General features: G+C 35.9%; 1 protein-coding gene across 1 annotated transcript in view; it reads right to left on the bottom strand.

Annotated features, from left to right (window-relative positions):
- The window catches only part of LOC125061368 (monocarboxylate transporter 12-like), a 43324-nt gene that overhangs the window by 10014 nt on the left and 12245 nt on the right, over positions 1-21065 (bottom strand). The window contains exons 8-17 of the mRNA XM_047666778.1: positions 18795-18920; positions 18087-18232; positions 17199-17274; positions 16323-16449; positions 15553-15696; positions 15324-15466; positions 14627-14732; positions 13888-13961; positions 13386-13532; positions 13070-13232 (exon numbers count right to left, since the gene is read on the bottom strand). Coding sequence (XP_047522734.1) covers positions 13108-13232; positions 13386-13532; positions 13888-13961; positions 14627-14732; positions 15324-15466; positions 15553-15696; positions 16323-16449; positions 17199-17274; positions 18087-18232; positions 18795-18920 — 1214 coding nt within the window. The 3' untranslated portion in view covers positions 13070-13107. The remainder of the gene's footprint in view (positions 1-13069; positions 13233-13385; positions 13533-13887; positions 13962-14626; positions 14733-15323; positions 15467-15552; positions 15697-16322; positions 16450-17198; positions 17275-18086; positions 18233-18794; positions 18921-21065) is intronic.

Genomic DNA, 21065 nt, shown 5'->3' with positions numbered 1-21065 from the left:
GGGGGAATGCCATCAGGCCCGCTCGACTTATGGATGTCCAAGGTAGAAAAAGCTTTACGGATAGCACGTTGCCGGAATATAACTTCGGGCATCGTAGTATCACACCGCAATAGTGTCGGTGGTTCCTTCCCTTGATCATCCAGAGTGGAGTTCGACGCAAAGAGACAGCCTAGAAGATCGGCCTTCTCTTTCGCGGTATGGGCCAGTGAGTCATCCTCCCTATGCAATGGTGGAATTGAGGGCTGACAGAAATTCCCTTGGACAGCTTTGGCAAGAGACCAGAAGGCTCGAGTTCCCGAAGGGAGGTGGGCCAACTTCTCACCAAATCTGGCAATGTGCTCTGACTTTGCTTTAGCGATTTCCCGCTTGAAGGACCTGGAGGCTGAATTGTATGCTTTTTTACGTTCGCCGATAGTCACATCACAGGATGTCACCGCTTCTGCCCAGGCTTTGAAGCATTCATGCTTACGGCGCAAAGCCGCTTTGCAAGAACGCCTAAACCAAGGCTGGGACTTGCCACCGACCGGCACCGAAGAGAATGGAATAAAAAGATCCATACCCTGCAGGACCACCTCGGCGACAGAGTCAGCGACGGCATCTGGAGTACTCGACGAAAAGCAAATGGGCCCCCAAGGGTAGGACGCAAAAAAAGACCGCATCCCATCCCAATCTGCTGACTTATAGTGCCACACGCGGCGACAGCCCGCGAAGCTAGGCCGTAGAGGGCGCGTGAACGGCACAATGCTCCGGACCACACAATGATCTGATGAACCCAATGGCGGTTCAACAGAGACTTGGTAGTTCTCCGGATGTGAAGTCAGCAGAAGGTCCAACAAAGAGGGTTTATGACCATCCACATCTGGTATTCGCGTAATCGCAGGGACCATTTGTGTCAGGTCGTAGGCTAAAGCAAAGTCGTGAAAGGATCTTCCCGCGTGATCGGTAGTTTCAGAGCCGCGCCAATCGGCATGGTGGGCGTTAAAATCGCCAAGTATCACGATTTCAGCGGTAGGAACCCGGGAAGGGAATCTGTAGCCATTTGGATGTGCTCAATGAGTCGGTCAGTTTCGGTATTTCCGCTATGGGACCTATACAGGCATGCGTAGAATCGCGGATGGTCATCGCAGTCTACGCGCAGCCAGAGGTTAGATAGGTCCCTTCCTTCAAGCGTCCCGAGGCGACGAGAACAGATATCCTCTCTGACGTACACGCAAACTCCAGCCCGCGGCACAAATGAATGTTCCAATTTGTACCCCGGGTAGGAGAGGTAGGAAGTATCAGCCGGGGAGGAAATCTGAGTCTCGGTAAGAAAGAGCAAGGCCGGCTTCGCAGTCTCTAAATGGTGGTGGACAGCGTTGATGTTGGAATTGAGCCCCCTAACATTTGTGAAGTCCACGGCGAGTGTGGACGGGGGTGCCTTTGTCAAATTGCTCCGTTTGCCCCGAGAACGATTACTGTTGTTTTTATCGAGCGCAGAATTGCCCCCCCCAGAATACGAAGGGCAGCCTGTGCGTCCACCAGCGGGTGCTGTGTGTCCCGGTGTTGGACGCCCAGAGGGGGATTCTCCACCGCGAGCGCGTGTGGTACCCCCCTGGGGTAGTTTCTGTTTTTTCTGCACCTTCATATTTCTTGTAGAGGGGGGGGGGGGGGATGGGCTCCGGGAGTATCTCTCACCGCACGAAACGCGAGTACAATAGGGCGAACCTATTGCATCACTTCACGCCGGTTTTTTGAGAGACAGTGGTACTGCCCCGGTCGTGCCTGCCCATTTGGCTTAAGCCCGAAGGCAACAGCATGGCACTCCCACTAGGAGAATGCATATTTATGTAACTAACTACTGATTTATATTTTTTTCCAACACAAATATACAGTATTTACAAATTAAAGGTTTTCCCCGAAATAACAAAGACATTTTAAACCTTGCAAAAGTTCCTAGTGAACAACCCGCGTCCTAATTCATTTTTAAATAATGGGCCGGGTGATTGACAATTAGAACATCAGGAGTGACAAAAACCAGAACTTGTTTTGTGTTTTAGAAAAAGATACGTAAGCAGGTTAAACAATTCCAAATAGGCGTTAAAAAATTCAGAAAAAGCAAGAGTAAAGAGACAAGCAAGAGTATAGAGATTTTTGGTGTCCATTTATGGTCTATACGTATAAAATTCTAATTCTGTACCTGATTAAATGAATAAAGAAGCTTTTAGTCAGCTTTGTTCTCATCTTCAAATAGAGTTAATCGCACTGCTTCCAAATGCAACACGTGTCCTGAACGACATCTACATGATGTAGCTGCATTCCGAGCTCTTAAAATATAATGGGAAAAAACTTTGAGAAAACGGCCTAATTATTATATTAATCAAGGTGTAACAAAATTAAATCTTACTCCTTTACTGTGTAAGCTGTTTTGATGAGTCACATATCGAACGGTTTCAAAGCCTGTATTCATTCAAATCGGACGCGATTAAGACAAATGTCTAGATGTCAAGCAATAATTTAGATACGCATACTTGGATATGATATATCAACCGTGGAAACATTTCATGACACTGTAACTATAAAAAATACAGTCAAAATGAACGACATCGAAGGAACTACTCATGTTTTGTCGTAAAAACCGATAGTCGTAACAGCCGATGTCGTTATTATTAAGTACCTAATACAATAGAATTCAGCCGGGACCTTTGATTTTGGTCAATATAACCGATGTGGTTCTAAACGATCGAACGGTCGTCGTAACGGTTTTGACTGTACTGACCATGAAGTAGATTTACCAGTTCTGACATGGCAAAAAAAGTATCAAGATTTAATTAAAAACGCTAGTAACTTACGTTCTTCACAGGCACAAGAAACGTCCGTGCCTGGAGCCTCTTCATCTAAACAAATCACATCATCTGTTGAGTCAATAACAACAATAACAATTAGGTTAAAAATAAATGTTCTTTGGGAGAGAACTTAGTTTACCCAGAATTGCCAATAAGGAATGACAAAAGACAATCAGAACAACAGCGTTATGCCATTGGCTCCGAAAATTTTGAAGGCTCTCCTATTAGAAAAAGTAAATAATAATATTAATAAATGTTAATGTTTTGTTTCGAAAATCTATTTACTTTTGAAGTCTAAATTATCATTACTGCGATGTGGGCAATTAGTATAATGAATGGGCAATGATTGTACTCTTAAGATGATTTTAAATTTCTTTTTTAAGTTTTAACTAAAAACTATTTACCACTGAGACCACTTCGAATAAGCTCTTTATATTTTAAATTGTTTTATATTTATGTACTCGTATTAAACAACCACACTGTAAAAGTAATAAATATTATTCGCAATAGATTTTTTTGAACTTATACTTCTTTAGGCGCGTTATGAAAAATTTATGAGAGTGAAATTTTACGATGCGCGCGCACCGTGACGCAAAATTAACAGAATGAAGTTGCCCACAGAAGATGCTACGGCATTGGACATAATTTAAAAACAACATTCGAATAATAATAGAATTTATGTTACACTTAATGTAAGAGAATAATATTAAATATTTATTTATTTAATTTTTCAAATGGAAACTGAACTTTATTGACTATAATGACTCCTTTTCCAGTCTTTGATTATTTAATTGTAATTAATTATTTGCATGCAATCAAAAACTATTTTTAATAATGCCAAAGAAGTATAACTTCTTACGCGCGTACATAAGTACACGCACCCTTTTTTTTCTTTGTTTCAGTATTTACTATTTATGCCAAGACCAGGTATACTCTGTTAAGGGCCTGATCGACGGACGAGTAAGACCGCGGTTTTATGGTTCGTCGGTAAAGCTCGCCGGTGTATCATTGCAAAACCACGGTTTTAAATACCGCCGAGCCTAGCACGCGGCTCGTCGTCGTGCTATATTTTTTACTCGGCTCGCCATGCAAAACCGCGTGTCGGAAAGAGAACAAGACATGTTTGCGACTGTTTTGCTTGCTAATCGATCAGCACCAATGAGCCGCGAGCCAGGTTCGTCGGTATTTAAAACCACGGTCTTACTCGCCCGTCGATCATAGGCTTTAGAAAGGAAAAAAGTTAGGAAAGACTTGGAGAGAGGTGAAATACGAGGCTTTAATATACGAAGGGTTTTACGAAGGGGCAGGCAGAGATCACGGATCTCCACTCACTACGATATTCACCTCTCTTTGCTTCATCCGCTTTCATGACATTCCCCATGCATGTCGGTTATCGTTCAATAGAATGGTTTTTATTTTGTTTATCTTAATATTAGGTGTACTTATTTAGCTTGAATAAAAATCCTTTATATCATATAGCATATATTTCTTTTGTAAATTAAACCTTATTGTATGTTATTGATATATTGTTAGTCTTCCTGTTTTTTAAACTATATATTGCCGAGACAAAGAACGATACATTACAGAATCAGTGAGGAGGTTTTAACCAGTGCTTCCAGCAAGCTTACGATCAGTGGGTAAGGAAGTGTGCCTTCATTATTAATATAAATCGGTGTTTTAATATACATCAGTATTGTACCAATACTCTATAGTCGTGTCTTGAGCCTCGTTTCATTACAATACTCAGTGCCTTACATACGAATACCAAATAAGGTACAGAAATAAGCCAGCCTACGAATTCAAATCATTGAAAGCACTCTTTAAGTTGCGTGTTGTTGTTATTACAGCACCGAATTAAAAAAAATTTATAAAGAGTAGGTACTTAAAAATATATCTATGTAGCGACGAAAACATACCTTGAACGCGCAAACAAACTTCCGACAAATCTTTCACAAAAAAATGTCTTGCAAATCATTATTACTATACATTAGTACTTGTCTAGAAGCACTGGTTTCTGTACATACACATTTTCGTAATTTATGTTAAAAATTAAATTTCATTATCATTTTTGTATAGTTATGTGATGTGCGATCACTGGAAATGGCATCGTTGTATAATCATTACTAATTAAATAGTGTTCTTAGCTACATTTATACCATCAAAGTTTGATTTATAAATTTTTTAAAGTAAGTATAGTTTTGAAATAATATTTTCATACATATGTCACATACGGTAAACTATTTCTATTATATATAAACTCCTTATTCATCAAATCTATATTAATTGCCCTCTTTTAACTTCTATTCCGTCTCTTTGTGTTTACGATGTAATGGAGAGACAGTATTTTAGTTAAAATAATAATGACTAATGTTTAATAATAATATATTGAATTCTTATAATTTAAACTACGAATACATTTTTATAAGAAACCTTTACTACAACTAAATGATGTAATGGAGAGACAGTATTTTAGTTAAAATAAATCGGGTCATAGACAGAGAGCATGTTGCAGTCAAGACCGACTGCAATATGCGGTTTGCTCAGGAACTGCTCGAGCGGTCCGTGTATTGCGAACATGAATTTAGTATGAAAACTGCAGATCGCCGTGCGGTCATGCGGTCCGTCTATGGCCTGCTTAAGACTGACTAATGTTTAATAATAATATATTGAATTCTTATAATTTAAACTACGAATACATTTCTATAAGAAACCTTTACTACAACTAATTCGTTCGATACGCTTCGGCCCACACTAATGAACTTTTGTTCAATTTAGTAATGAAATAAATGATAACTATACCTTAATATCCTTAAACTATTTAACTAGAAAATAAAGCAAGATACTATTAAGCCATACGTTAAGTCTGTGACACACATGCAAAGTGCTAATCTATAATATTATTAAAAATATAATACGAAGGATAGGACTAAATATCTCTCACCGAAAAGATGTACTACCTAATAATATATCATTATATACATGCAATGTTAAACAATGTGACTTGATATAGTAGTACGACAATCATAATAAATAGGCGTTAAAACCCTCATCAATAAACAAGATAAATTAACTGTAAGTTCCAAATTAGACCTATTTTATTTCTTTGTTAGGGTAAGAAAATAAATATATTTTTAAAGTCTGTAGTTAGTCTGGCGCTATAAAACAAAAGTGTGAAACTGATAGCAAATGTTGTGTTTTGGTAGCGCGCGATCCTAAGACATCGGCACTACGGATTCAGAAACGTGACTTATCCCGAGCTATGTATGTCAAAATCCAATATATTTTTGACGTACGAGAGTTAGATTTAATTTCTACTTAAATTCTAACTTAGAGGGCTATATCGAAATTGCAAGCAAAATCGTCAGCCCGTATCCAATATCTATTGACTTGTTTCAGCGCGCTTGTTTTTCACTTATCAAAACTAATGTTATTTTTACAATATAAAAAACTTTATCCTATTCCTAAACATCAATCAGCGTACATTATTTACTGATTGTTGTTATAAAACTACACTACACTAATACACGTAATAATCAATTACATTTGATAATTATAAATATTCTAAACTATTAAATGAGGACTAAACATATTTATTACTATGGTTACCATTAACATGGGAATATATTTAGTCCTCATTTTAGAATAACGCAGAAAATATCTACTTCTAAGATATACATTATACATGTTTAAAAATTTATTTCTATTGTATATATACTCCTTATTTATCAAATCTATATTAATTGCCCTCTTTTAACTTCTATTCCGTCTCTTTGTGTTTACGATGTAATGGTTCTCACCATTATTCCCACCAGTATTTTAGTTAAAATAAGAATGACTAATGTTTAATAATAATATATTGAATTCCTATAATTTAAACTACGAATATATTTCTATAAGAAACCTTTACTACAACTAATTCGTTCGATACGCTTCGGCCCAAACTAATGAACTTTTGTTCAATTTAGTAATGACAATTTAGATAACTATACCTAAATATCCTTAAACTATTTAACTAGATAATAAAGCAAGATACTATGAAGCCAGATACGTTATGTCTGTGACTTTTTCTCCACCCTTGCAAAGTGTGAATAAAAAAAAATATATATATATATATATTATTAAACATATAATACGAAGGATAGGACTAAATGTCTCACACCGAAAAGATGTACTACCTAATAATATATCATTATATACATGCAATTTTAAACAACGTGATTTGATATAGCAGTACGACAATCATAATAAATAGGCGTTAAAACCCTCAAACGAGATAAATTAACTGTAAGTTCCAAATTAGACCTATTTTATTTCTTTGGTAAGGTAAGAAAATAAATATATTTTTAAAGTCTGTAGGTAGTTTGGCGCTATAAAACATAAAAGTATGAAACTGATAGCAAATGTTGTGTTTTGGTAGCGCGCGATCCTAAGACATCGGCACTACGGATTCAGAAACGTGACTTATCCCGAGCTATGTATGTCAAAATCCAATATATTTTTGACGTACGAGAGCTAGATTTAAATTCTACTTAAATTCTAACTTAAAGACTAAAGAGCTTTATCGAAATTGCAAGCAAAAACGTTAGCCCGTATCAATATCTATTAACTTGTTTCTGCGCGCTTGTGTTTTACACATTAAAACTACTGTTAATTTTACAATATAAAAAACTTTATCCTATTCCTAAACATCAATCGTACATTATTTCCTGATTGTTGTTATAAAAGTTGATTAGAAAAAAAGGGCAATTACATTTGATAATTATAAATATTCTAAACTATTAAACGAGGACTAAACATATTTATTACTATGGTGACCATTAACATGGGAATATATTTAGTCCTCATTTTAGAATAAAGCAGAAAATGTCTACTTCTAAGATATACATTATTCATGTTTAAAAAAACTATTTACTATTGTGAAATAATGTATATCTATGCTCTAGATATTATAGGTTATAACATCTAAAGTACATGTTCCGCATAATTATTTCAGACACCGGATATAACGGACTTAGGAAGATATGTATATACAATGTTATGGTGACAACACGACCTTAAAAACGCTCAGTTGTGGAACGGCGGACGTCTAGCTGATGTGAATGTTCCAATTTGTACCCCGGGTAGGAGAGGTAGGAAGTATTAGCCGGGGAGGATATCTGAGTCTCTGTAAGAAAGAGCAAGGCCGGCTTCGCAGTCTCTAAATGATAGTGGACAGCGTTGATGTTAGAATTGAGCCCCCTAACATTTGTGAAGTCCACGGCAAGTGTGGACAGGGGTGCCTTTGTAGAGTTGCTCCGTTTTCCCCGAGGACAATTACTGTTTTTGTTGAGCGCGGAATTACTCCCCCCCAGAATACGAAGGGCAACCACCACCACCACGGGGCGCTGAATGTCCCGGTGGTGGACGCCCAGAGGGGGATTCTCCACCGCGAGCGGAGGCTGTTTTTTCTGCACCTTCATATTTCTTGTAGGGTGGGGGGGAGGGGGATGGGCTTCGGGAATCTCTCTCACCTCACGCCGGTTTTCTGAGAGACAGTGGTACTGCCCCGGTCGTGCCTGCCCATTTGGCTGAAGCCCGAAGGCAACAGCTTGGCACTCCCACTAGGAAGGGGTTGACTGATTGCGCTGATGAAATAACCACTGTCATAGGTTATTTCACCAGTGGGCGATGGGGTCGTCACGTCCCGACGCCTACTTGCTATGATCTTAAATAAACTTGGATTATATTAATGAGAATGTTTTTCACTTACAATACTTTTAACGTGAAACAATTATCATTAGTATAATATCAGTGTGGTGAAAACGTAAAGCAAAAGAGATAACGCACTAAGGGTTTCGTTTGATTGTGATTGGTATGTATTTTTTCATTAAAAACATGCAACTTTGTGCCTGACCATGCATCTGTCTTTCCGTCTGACCATTTACAATCAAACACAATGCACCATCGTCTTTTCTTTTTTACAATCTCACCCCACTAGTTGGTCTAATATGTGTTATAATAATACTAACTCTAGATTTAAGTAAATACATCCGATAGACATGACAATACTTATTTACCGTGTGTGACATTCAAGATTAACGACTTTTACCTGAGTCTAACAAAGTCTGATTTTGATTGTGATTGATCATGTCTTTTTTATTAAAGACATGCGACTTTGTGCCTGACCATGCATCAGTATTTCCGTCTGACCATTTTCAATCAAACGCAATGCACCACCGTCTTTTCTTTTTTACAATCTCATCCCACTAGTTGGTCTAATATGTGTTATAATAATACTAACACTAGATTTAAGTAAATACATCACATTACTTATTTACCGTATGTGACATTCAAGATTACCGACTTTTACCTGAGTCTAACAAAGTCTGAAACGCTAATGTTGAATACTACGTCTGCATTATTGTATTTTTTATAGAAAAGACAGCGAACGAGTGAAGATCTATAGTTATACTAGTCATGTACACTCAGGGTGAGATCCATAAACTAGACTTAGCGCGAACTATGCCCCCCGGATGTCAAAATACAATACAGGTTTGAAGTACGGGAGTTAGACTCTCACACTGTCAGAAGATAAGGAACGCGAGCTTTTATGAATCAGTACGCTCTTTTCTTTTATAAAACAGAGGGCAGGAGGCACAAGGCTCGCAAGTGCGTTGCCGGCCTTTTAAGAATTGGTACGCTCATTTCTTGATGGACCCTATGTCGAAGTGCGTCTTCGTACGTAGCTTCTGGTTACGTACGAAGCTAAGATTTTTCATAAATATGACGGAAATGCGTTTTAGTATTTTATATAGATTACAGTGGAACCTTTGGCTGTAGCTAAGAACACTATTATATAATCTTACAATTAAAAACATACCTTTCTCGGAATACTCGTAGTGTGTTTCATACTAATTCTGTTTGACGATATTTAAGTAATTGGTGAATAAGACTGATTGATAATAAGATTGTTGCTCTCATACATTTACAAAAGGAGGGGCTAATTGTAGAGATTTCGTCCGTAAAAGAGATGTTTTAAATCTGTTCAAAGTCTTAATATTATCAAGAACTATTAAATTCTATTTGTCTTTGATATTAGGAGAAGAACTTTAAGAGTCCTTTGCATAATATATAAAACATAAAACAATATTTATGTTTTAATATAAAAGGAGATTTCCTTAGTCAACATCACAGGAGACCGAATAGCTGGCAGCTACCTCGGACAAAGAATTAGTCTAGCTATTCAAAGAAGGAACGCTGCCAGTATCTTCGGAACCTTGCCTAAAGGGACTCCTTTTAATAATATATGTTAGATTTTATATTTAAAGGTTAGTTATTAATTATTTATATTTTTTTTGTTATGTATGTTATGTTAGCTGTAAGATTACGAAATAAACTTACAATTTTTATCTTTTATACTGCTATGTAAATTCAGACAGGAGAAATTTGAACATCTGGCGATATCCTTGTATACATACGTAGTTTTAGTTTCGTCAAGATGCACATTAAAAGTAACATTACTGATTATAATTGTAACATACACCTTTATAATGATTTGGTGTACTTATAACACAAACCAAATAGATTTGCGCCTAGTCACATAATTAATAGCAGATAGCTAAAACATCACATCAAATATTTTGATTTCTAAATAAATAGTTACAGTTATCGGCAAACATCTTGAACAAATGTCCTTGCCTGCGCGGAAGCGATTTTAATGCTACGGTCACACGCGTGCCGTGCAGCCCGGCGGGCTGCCTGGCGGGCTGCGCGGCATGCAGCCCGTCCCGGGCCGGCGGACATTCAAGCTGTTCACACGCACGCCGTCGTGTCAGTCAGTGCCAAAATGCCGAGCAGCGAGGATCTCGGTGTTGTTGTTGCCATATCCTTTGGCTTAACTTATTTTTATTGGAAAAAGAAACAAAATTATGAACTACGGAGAAAAAGAAAAATACTACAAAGAAGACTTTCTTAGCAACGTTGAATGAAGATCCACTCGTCGCGAAAGCGCGGGAGAGACTGGCTGCCTGCGCGCGTGTAAACAGTCACCGGGCGCCCGCACATTCATCCTTTGAACTTTGCCAAAAAACCGACACTTGCCCGATTCGCGGCATTCACGTTCACAGGCGCGTTCACGGGCTCGGGCGTACCGTTTACACGCTCGTGAATGTGAATGTGCACGTTGAATGTAGAGTTGAACGCGCGCGTGTGAACTAAGCATAAAGTATCACTTCAGTGGTGCGCGGCGCGGCGGCGGGGAAATCAGTTGACGTTTGTGTCCCGCGCTGCGCAAGCTTTCCCCCACTCCCTTGTCTAATGCTCAAGAAGTTTGCCGGTATCTGTACAGATAATAAATAGGCAATACACAACAAAAATCTCAATGGTAAAATGTTCTATAGATACATTCAGCTTAATTTAAGGAAACCTTGTGTTGCACTAATTAAAAGAAGTATGGGAAAGTTAAATATATATGACATATCCAACCCGTTAAAACGGAACATTTGTGGAATTATTATAATTGCAATAATAATAAGAGTATAAGCTCTTGTTGCCTGATGAAGAGTTTTTGCAGTCAGGACCCAGAAACGAGACTTAGCGCTAGTCTGAGTCCCGTACATCAAAAATGTATTGGATTTGAAATACAGCTGATATACGGATACTTAGCGCTAAGTATCGACTCTGAATCTTTACCTTATTATTAGTAAATTCTGGAATTGAATATACTGTGTAGACTCTTTATAACGAATGTTAACCGAGCATATTTATGCGGTATAGAGAAGTTTCGTTATAGGCATGGAAGAATTAATGTATGGGTATTGGGTTAAACTAAATAAATTTAACAAATTTTACGTTATAAAGAGTTTTCGTTATAACAAATGTCGTTATAAAGAGTTTACAAGGTAGTTACGTTTCTACAAATGTTGACAACACACAGGGTTTGAATATCAATACTCTCGAAAAAACATATATATGCTTTTAAAATCAACCATTTTCAGTCAACAGAAAATTTAATACTAATTTTACTATAGATTTTTTTTCAATACTATTTGCCGTCAATAATATTTTCTGAGACCACAAACTTAAAATACAATGACATAAGCTTCACATCTATATATTTCAATAACTACGTAATTCTAACACTATAGATTAATGACTGATCTCAAACTAAAATCAGTCAGTATGCATTTACATACAAAATACTTCGCAGCACGAATCTTGAGCTTTGGTTGACAAGCAAATATTAATATTGAAGCACAGAACACATTTAATGCAATTTTAGCATTGCAATATAGCAAATTGTTTTCTATTGAAAAAAACAATAGTTTAAAGCTCAAAATTCGTACCGATGTACATATAGAACATACATTCAGGGGTCAACTTCAAAACCTTCATTTAGTCACCTATAGTTAATGAGCAATGTAAAACCGAAGATTATCGAGTCACAATAATTATTTTAACAAAAAACCTACTAATTGTATAGTTTTGAATCCAAACCACTAATTAATAATTAAATAGGTTTTATAAGTAGAATTGAAAGATAGGCGATAACGGAAATTATAGTTGGATTGAAACGTCTTGAGACAGTAATAGAAATGTGTAACAAACAAATTTCACGCCATTCCATTAAAAGGATTTAGCATTTGTAAAAATAAGATAGTGAAGTTTGATGGATTATGTACTTACATTTACACATCGACAGACCATTATATAGCGTTGATACCTTAACTCTAAGAGTAAAATTCACAGACAACTTAGTGACTAAAATGACAGATGACTCATTGTCATTCACATTGATGACACATGTCAGGGAGAGAAGTATCAGACTTCTTTAAGTCGGATGTTGGCTAAACCAATATTAATTTAACTCGACATGATTCCCAATATCTAATTTATCAATATAATCATTATAAAACAAATATTAAACTGCAACTAAAAGCAGGTACAAAAGAAGTAAAGCTTCTTGCCTAAATTAATCAAAACTAGGGTAAATTAAAGTTAATACTAATTGTAACGAAACAATGGTTTAATAGGTGATTAGAGACCAATATTTCAAAAAATTACTTTAAAACTCATACTTTTATATAATCTAATCGCAAGTGAATATATCAATGTATATAAAAGCTGACAAATTCACGACCTTTGGGGTTGAATGACCCTTAATTTGTTTCTTAGATCGCCCCATATAATACATAGTAACTCGTTATTGAGTTGGATATTCATTATAACGATATAACTTATAATATGGGAACATATTATATTTTAGTTACCCGTGGCACATTTTAACACCAAAATTGTAAACGGTCGTTCATTCTTTCTCTTTCTTTTTCGTAGCAATGTGAAAGGCTATGACAGGAATAGAACCTAGCACCATGCAGGATCCCATTCCGTAGAAACAGTATGAGTAACCGCCTGTCACGTCACGTATTAAGCCTGAAAAACGATTATTATTTTAGTCGTGTAAGAAACCTTGGAAAATCAACTTGAAGCCACTTTAAAATGAATATATAAGTAAAAATTGTTATCTATACATGAGTTTAATTAAGGCGTTAATAGTAGGAATGAAATATTATATAAAAAAAATACCAGCAGTCGGTGGTACAGAAACAGCAGCTAAACTCTGGAACATCCTGACAAGACCGTATGAAGAGGCGATTCGAGCTGTTCCAAAAGCATCAGCTAGTAATACTGGTACAAGGAGGAACCAGCAACCCAAACATAGTCCATAAGCACCTGGAAATGCAGATTATGTAGTTTGTTGTAGGTTATCATACATTTTGGTGCAAACTTTAATAAGTAACTGTTAATAGCATATAAAATAATATTGTATCTATCTCTATCTTATATCTTAAAAAGCCTCTAAAATAAATGTTACAGATGAAATTCCTTGATTGATTGACATAAAATTAGTAAAGTAGTATATATCAAAGGAGTTAGCTAGTTTAGACACAAGACTTAGAGCGAAATTTAATGCGTTTTGACGTACGCGTGACTAAGCGCTATATCTCGTTTCTGAATCTCGAAGTTCATAAAAAAAAACAGGGAAACGAAGCAAAAGTCTAATAATCTTTGAGTTGTTTAGACTTACCAGATGCAATTGCTAACGCCCACCAAGAAGTCAAACTAGGAAGCGTCAATACCGCCACACCAGCCACGATGATGCTGTAAAAAATTGATGAATCATATTAAACCTACTTACGGAAGGTGATTAAATTTTTAATCGCAAGGTGCCTTTGCAGATGGGAGAGTATTCAGCCTTGCGATTCTGTAACTCACAAACAATAAACTACAAGCACCTTCCTTATCAGAATGCCAAATCGTAAAATGACTGCTTCACGACTGATTTGAGCGCGACCGCCGCTGCGAAAACCGCTGTGAGAGTTCGGAAAGTGAGTTACAGAATCGCAAGGCAGACCATAAGTTTTGACCAGAATTATAAAATAACTTAACTGTTCCTTTAATAATTAATATGACATTTGCATCACTATTTTTATATCGCTGATTGTGCGGTTTGTATAATTAATTAATCTGAATGTACCACTCTTTTTGCAAATAAACTGCAATAGTGAGGGCTGACTCCATTGATGACCTGTTTGTCAAGGGTGCATTCGCATACGATGTATATATTAAGAAATCGTACCAAACTAGTAGTCTCTTTTATATTCAATTTGTACTGATATTTGTAGCAAAATAAACACTGTAATAGGAATCTTAATTTTTTATTTTCGGAATAAAATGTTCGTGCCATATTTTATCTCGAAACCCGACAGTGTCATTAGATAAAAAACGTGGTTGTTTTAATGTTTAAAGGATTTTTATTGTATTACCTTATTATGTATGCTTTTCGTCTGCAAAATAGATGTAAATCACACAGCCACCCCAGTCCTAATCTGCCACATAGATCTAATACAGCGCTGATGGCTACAAGGCGACCTGATAAACGTAATCTATATTACACATCACAAAATGAATTAATTTTGCAAAACAATTTTTTAAATAATTTCAAGTATCAAAATGATTGATCCTATATATAAACGCATGGTTAGCATTAAATTGTAACAAATTTTGGCAAGAAAAAGTGAAGTATATCAATGTTCGTACAGCGCTTACAAAAAAGATTACTGTGGCATCTACTTTTCTCCAGTAGCATCTTGAATTGGATGGAGAATTGTCATTGGAGAATCGTAAAAAAATATTTGATATATCGTTTGCATTTAAGATATTTAACAATCAGGTTCATTGCCCCAGCCTTTTAACTAATTAAAAATTGTGTACCCTCCAGATCCCCTCATCCGATTTGTCCCTCCTTTCAGAAGAATGCCTTTAGTCCAAAACTCACTGAGATTGACCATTCTGATAAACGAGCTAGGTCTGAATTAGTTGCACCCACTTTCAAATCGATTTTCCTTCAGTTTAATATTTTTGCTTGCTTGTCACATAATAATTGTATTTATTTTTCTTGTACCAATACACTATTTCAACTAAAGTTATCTACAATTATGTCTTAATAATAAGTATATTTACCTGCTGCAGCCTTACTATGTCCCACGGCCACAGTATAAGCTGGTAAGTAGTATAACGCGTAAGGAGAACCACAGGACATAAGTGCTACTGACGTACACAGGAGACCGAAGCGCCAGGACTTCAGTAAGGAGACGTCCAAATATCTGAATAAATATTTAATAAACATATTATATAAATGAGACTGATCCAGTCGTCTCTTATTGATAGAAAAATGATTCTCTTGTATTACCTTGATATTGTGGCGACACATCCCTTTTCTATTACCTCTTCCAATTCTTCTTTCTTCTCTTCCTCGTCCTTCTTTAATATCTCCGGTTCCTGAACTTTATTAGGGATTATCCGACTTGGCAAAGGTGGCTTGATATATAGCGATCTGTAATAACAAATCTATTTTTCCAAGGTTTGTTAAATATTAAAAGAAACGATGTTGCACCGTATAAGCCAGTCCATTGGTGCACAGCCGGGGATCGAACCTATGACTTCAGGGATGAGAGTCACACGCTGAAACTACGTAGTAGTTCACACACGACACTGTTCATGTACAGGGCCGTCTTAAACTAGGCTGGGGCCATTGGGCACACAAGAATTTGGGGCCTTTTTGGAATGTTAAAAAAAGATAATTATAATTACACATACACACACACACAAACACACACCAACTTTATTTTTGAGACTCCGTTTCCAATGTTTTCTTTAGCACTTAATACTTATTTTCTTCTATTGTAACTTATGACAATGACATGATTGTACGTGTTCCGGTCCGGTGGTGGAGAGGCTGGTTATCTGTCACTCAGGTCTCCTGTTACAGAGACCAGTCTCTCACATACACTTCCTAATGTTATTAACTTAGTTTAATCATAAAAACCTTGTATGTATATGTGAGAGAAGAAAATAAAGATTATTATTATTATTATTTAAAAAAAAGTCAGCCATTTTATACACTCCACATTTGTATATCTAAAGCTGGAGGCTTCTAGAAGTTATTCAGGGGAATCTTACCTGCTAATCTTCCTTCGACTCGCTTTATAAACGCATGTGCTGTCTGTGGATAGATCTTCCACAGAGTGTAGGATTGACGACGAGCGTGTTGGACGCAGACGCAGCCGAGCAACTTCACGGGGCAAGCCTGAAAATAAGGTTGTTTTGAAAGCCTACTTTGACTTATTGGCGTAGTAATACTATTACATTATTTATATTCTTTAATTTAATTGTAATCCTATTTTACGCACGTTAGAAATCTCAAATGTAATCATTATTAAAGCTCCTTTCCCAACATAATGTGAGACGGTTATATTATATATATACTTAATATACTAGCTGCCCCCGCTTTCTCCTTAATGTGTTTTTACTTAGCCTACCTTTAAAGTACATACCAACAAGGAATATTTTGCTATGCTACCCCAGAGACTGTTCGGTTTTCCGGAATGAAAACTTTTTATGTTTTTCTGTGATTTTTTCTCTATATAAACCTCAGAGTTCAAGTCACAAGTTTTTAATTAACGAATAAAAAATAGGTGAAAATTAAGGGTTGTATGTATTTTTGTATGCTGTATCATAAAAAAATAAAAACAAAAATTTTTGTCAAAAAAATTAAAAATTTGGTTTTAATATGCATAAAAAAAATTCATAACAATCGGTCGAGCCGTTTCGGAGGAGTATGGGAACGAACATTGTGACGCGAGAATTTTATATATTAGATTTTGTTTTTGTTTATGTATACTTCATTGTTATTTTATTTACGTTTAATTGGAAAGAAAACAGAGAACTTCTGACATGAAGATGAAATTGCTAATATGATAATATGCCTTGTAATGGCCAGCATATTTATGTATATAACACAAATATGTAAAGGCCAGTGCTAATGAAAGTACATACCAACAACTCCTAAAACGTCCATCCCTTCGGAATCTTCTGAATCAGACATCTGACAAGGCATAGGTGGCCGCGCTACCTGTACCATTAAATGTTCTGTTAAAATTGTTCTTAATATGACTTTAATGACTACGAAATGTGTGAGTTTCTCATCAAGAATTTAGTGAATTCCGCTTTATTTTTTGCAATATGTTGACGACTAACTTCTTCTTGCATTCAAATCCTGCCTTGCGGTTCTGTAACTCACTTTTCGAACTCTCACAGCTGTTTTCGTAGCGGTGGTCGCGCTCAAATCAGTCGTGAAGCAGTCATTTTACGATTTGGCATTCTGATAAACTACAAGCTCCCTCGGCTTGTCAAGACGTAATGTGAAATTGCTTAACAGAATGAGATTCCAAAAATGACGTGAGTGACGAAGGGAGCTTTGTTAGTGCGAGGTGAACTCACGGATTAACAGAATCGCACGGCTCCGGTCCGAAAGTTAGATGCATTCTAGAAATGGTACACTTTTAAAGTTAGCTTTCTGATATTCGAGTTTTTAGTTGCGTAATAATACGTTTTATAAGTTATATTATACAGTGCCTAGCAAATAAAATAACTAGAGTCGAAGTACTTATTTCTTAGGTATCCAAGCATTAAAAGTGTACTTGCATACCATTAAAAACGGAATTCAATAAAATTCGTATGAAATAACGAACGCTAAACTAAGTTATTTACAAAAAACACAATCCTGTTCTAACAGGTGACGCTAATTCGCGATTATGTTATAACGACGATTCCATAGACGTTACGTTATAACGTCTATGGAATCGCTGGCTGGTAAAATGACTCCGCCAGTCATTTCGACAATTAAACATTAGATTTAAAGTCTATAGCTATAATAAGTTTTACCTCAATCAAACTTGGGTGCATAATTTCATTGAAGAAATTAGTTCGTTTATCATCGTTCAACAGAGCATTTTTCTGGTTCATAGCTATTTCGCTTTCTGGTTGGAAAAGGTTCTGTAGTTTGTTGTCCTTCGCTGGTAGGGCTTTACCTATAACCATAGACTAGTTAGAAAGATCTACTAACTAGACCTTGTTATGTAGGTCCACCTGTGGTATCACGTGAGTCAAATTGTGCATACTCGGCATATGAAGAACGAGGCATACTTTAGCATAAGTCACTTAGAATAGGCATAGACATAATGTAGATATGTCAGAAAGCAAACGTGCGCAGCATCGCGCTACCACACTTTGTCATTAAATTATAAGTTTAATTTTAATTACATTACTGAGCAGATCGCAGACGTTTTTATAGGACGGGATCATACAGGCGGAGGACTTGTTTGATGTGATATTATTGGACTCCCATTGGACTCCTCTATTAGGTCTCACATACCTAGCGAATTTGATGGTATTTATAAGATCTGACCTGCGATTCTGTAACTCACTTTTCGAACTCACAAAGAACACAGCGGTTTTCACAGCTGTACGCTTAGTAAAAATGCCTCAAAACCACATGAAAAAAACAAAAACACATGCGTGTTGGATAGATAATTATCATATTCATTTGGTTTACTTGGAAGTAATTTATATAAGTACACTTAAAAAGCTTACCATCTTGTATGTCATTAAGCAGCGTGGTATTCTCAGTCGTGGTTGTGGTTACTGGAGTGTTGGACCTTATCGTGGGAGGTGGACGATAAAGGGTTGCTGCCACACACACATGTAACATCCCACCACCTAAGGATGCATTCATTGCAATATATACGAGATTGCGACTATATTTTTCACCATCTAAGAGCATATTGTTTTTTAATAAGTTTAGTTTAGAGCTAATTTGCTCTAGATTTCTCCTCTACATGTCGTGAAAAATTCGGTTCAAAGATACTTTATTTCTCAAAGAATTACATTCACTTAGCGAGAAAATTTAGAGTAAGTTAGTTATGTACATCGTGTTATGAAATTATTCAAAAATACACTATATAAAATAAAAATATTAGTTCCAACAATATGTACCATATCTGTTACAAAAGTGCAGGTAGGTCGCATCGATTTTACAACATGTTACAAGACGCTCGTTCGCAGACATAAGTAAATGCTACAATAGCTTCTTGATGTTTTGTAAATACATTAATAATTATTCCATTAATTCATATTAAACTATTACGATTGTTACAGACACAGATATAGAATATGGTTGTTTATATTTTTGTTATTTTATAGGTATGTTGTTAATTATATGTTCTTTTAAAAGTTTTTTAAATTTGTAAAAAGGTTTTATTTCTTTTAATCTGGGTGGCAATGTATTAAATATTTGTGCGCCTTGATACATAATATTAAGTTTTCCGTAATTAGTCCTTGGTTGTATTAAACATAATGTATCAATATTTCGTAATGGATATTTTGTATCTGATTTTTGTGTAAAGGATAGATTTATATGAATTAATTTGTTAATAATTTTGTATATTAAAATTGAGGTATTGTAAACGTATGTCTGGTTTATACTCATAAATTTGGTATCACTGTATAGTTTTTCAGTTGGAGTCAAATAATCGTAATAGAATAATGTCTTCAATAATTTATTTTGCATAATTTGTATTTTATAACGATTTGTAGGCGCTGCAGTGCCCCATAGTTCGATTAAGTAGTCTATATGTGGCTTTACCATAATATTATATATAATGAGTCGGACTGACTTTGGGAAGCAACGCACACTGCCACGCAGCACGCCAAGAATAGAAGATAATTTGGATTTAATTATGTCAATGTGCGGCTTCCAAGTTAAACGACTATCCAATACAACACCAAGATATTTTTGAGTATTTGTTCTAATGATATTACATCCATTAATAGTAAGAGGTACAAAATCGTATATTTTCTTATTTTTTGCCGCAAAAATTATATAATTTGTTTTTTCTGTATTGATAGTGAGTAAATTAGTTTCTAACCAATCACTTAGGCAGTTTAAATCAATTTGTGCATCTTTCACGATTGTATCTATATTACTACCATAGTAAAACAAACTTGTGTCATCTGCATACAACGTAACATCACCCTTTAACCCTAAGTTGCTAATGTCATTAATATAAATCAAAAATAAAAGTGGCCCCAGTATAGATCCTTGGGGCACACCACAATTTATTGGAGTAGCATCACTCATAAACGTTCCTATCTTAACTATTTGCTGGCGGTTCTCAAGGTAAGAGCTAAATACTTTTAATGCTGTTCCTGTTACGCCAATATCGTTAAGTTTTTTTAAGAGAAGTTCATGAGAGACGGTATCAAAGGCTTTTTTAAGATCAACAAATATGCCTAATGCTATTTGTTTTTTATCTAACTTAAGTTTAATTTTTGTTGTTAGGTCTATTGTAGCTGATAACGTATTTGATTTAGGTCTGAATCCGTATTGTTTTTTGTATAATAAATTTATTGAAGCTAGGTAGTCATTAAGACGCAAGTGTAATATCTTTTCAAAAAATTTTGATAACACTGGTAGGACTGATATTGGTCGGTAATTACCAGGATCAGTACGATTGCCTGACTTATAAATCGGAGTAACCTTGGCTACTTTAAGGCTGTCTGGAAATATACCATTACTTAAACATTGGTTAATGCAACTCGTTAGGTTGTTGACCACCAGGTTTTTAACACACTTTAGTGCTTTCGTACTTATGCCATCAATACCTATGGATGTGTTGCTATTTAAATTGCTAATAATTTTAAGGATTTCATCCGTGGTAGTCGATATTTCTGATAGAAATGTTTGAGACTTTGTTTTAGAGAGAGAAGTAATTATGTTTGTAGTGGTATTTGCAGGTTTTGAGATTTTTGAGGTTAGAATTTGCCCGATAGTAGAAAAATATAAGTTAAAACATTTACAGATCT

The sequence above is a fragment of the Pieris napi genome, chromosome 23 (assembly GCF_905475465.1).
Source record: "Pieris napi chromosome 23, ilPieNapi1.2, whole genome shotgun sequence".
Classification (NCBI taxonomy): Eukaryota; Metazoa; Arthropoda; class Insecta; order Lepidoptera; family Pieridae; genus Pieris; species Pieris napi.
This window is presented reverse-complemented; position numbering and strand designations above follow the sequence as displayed.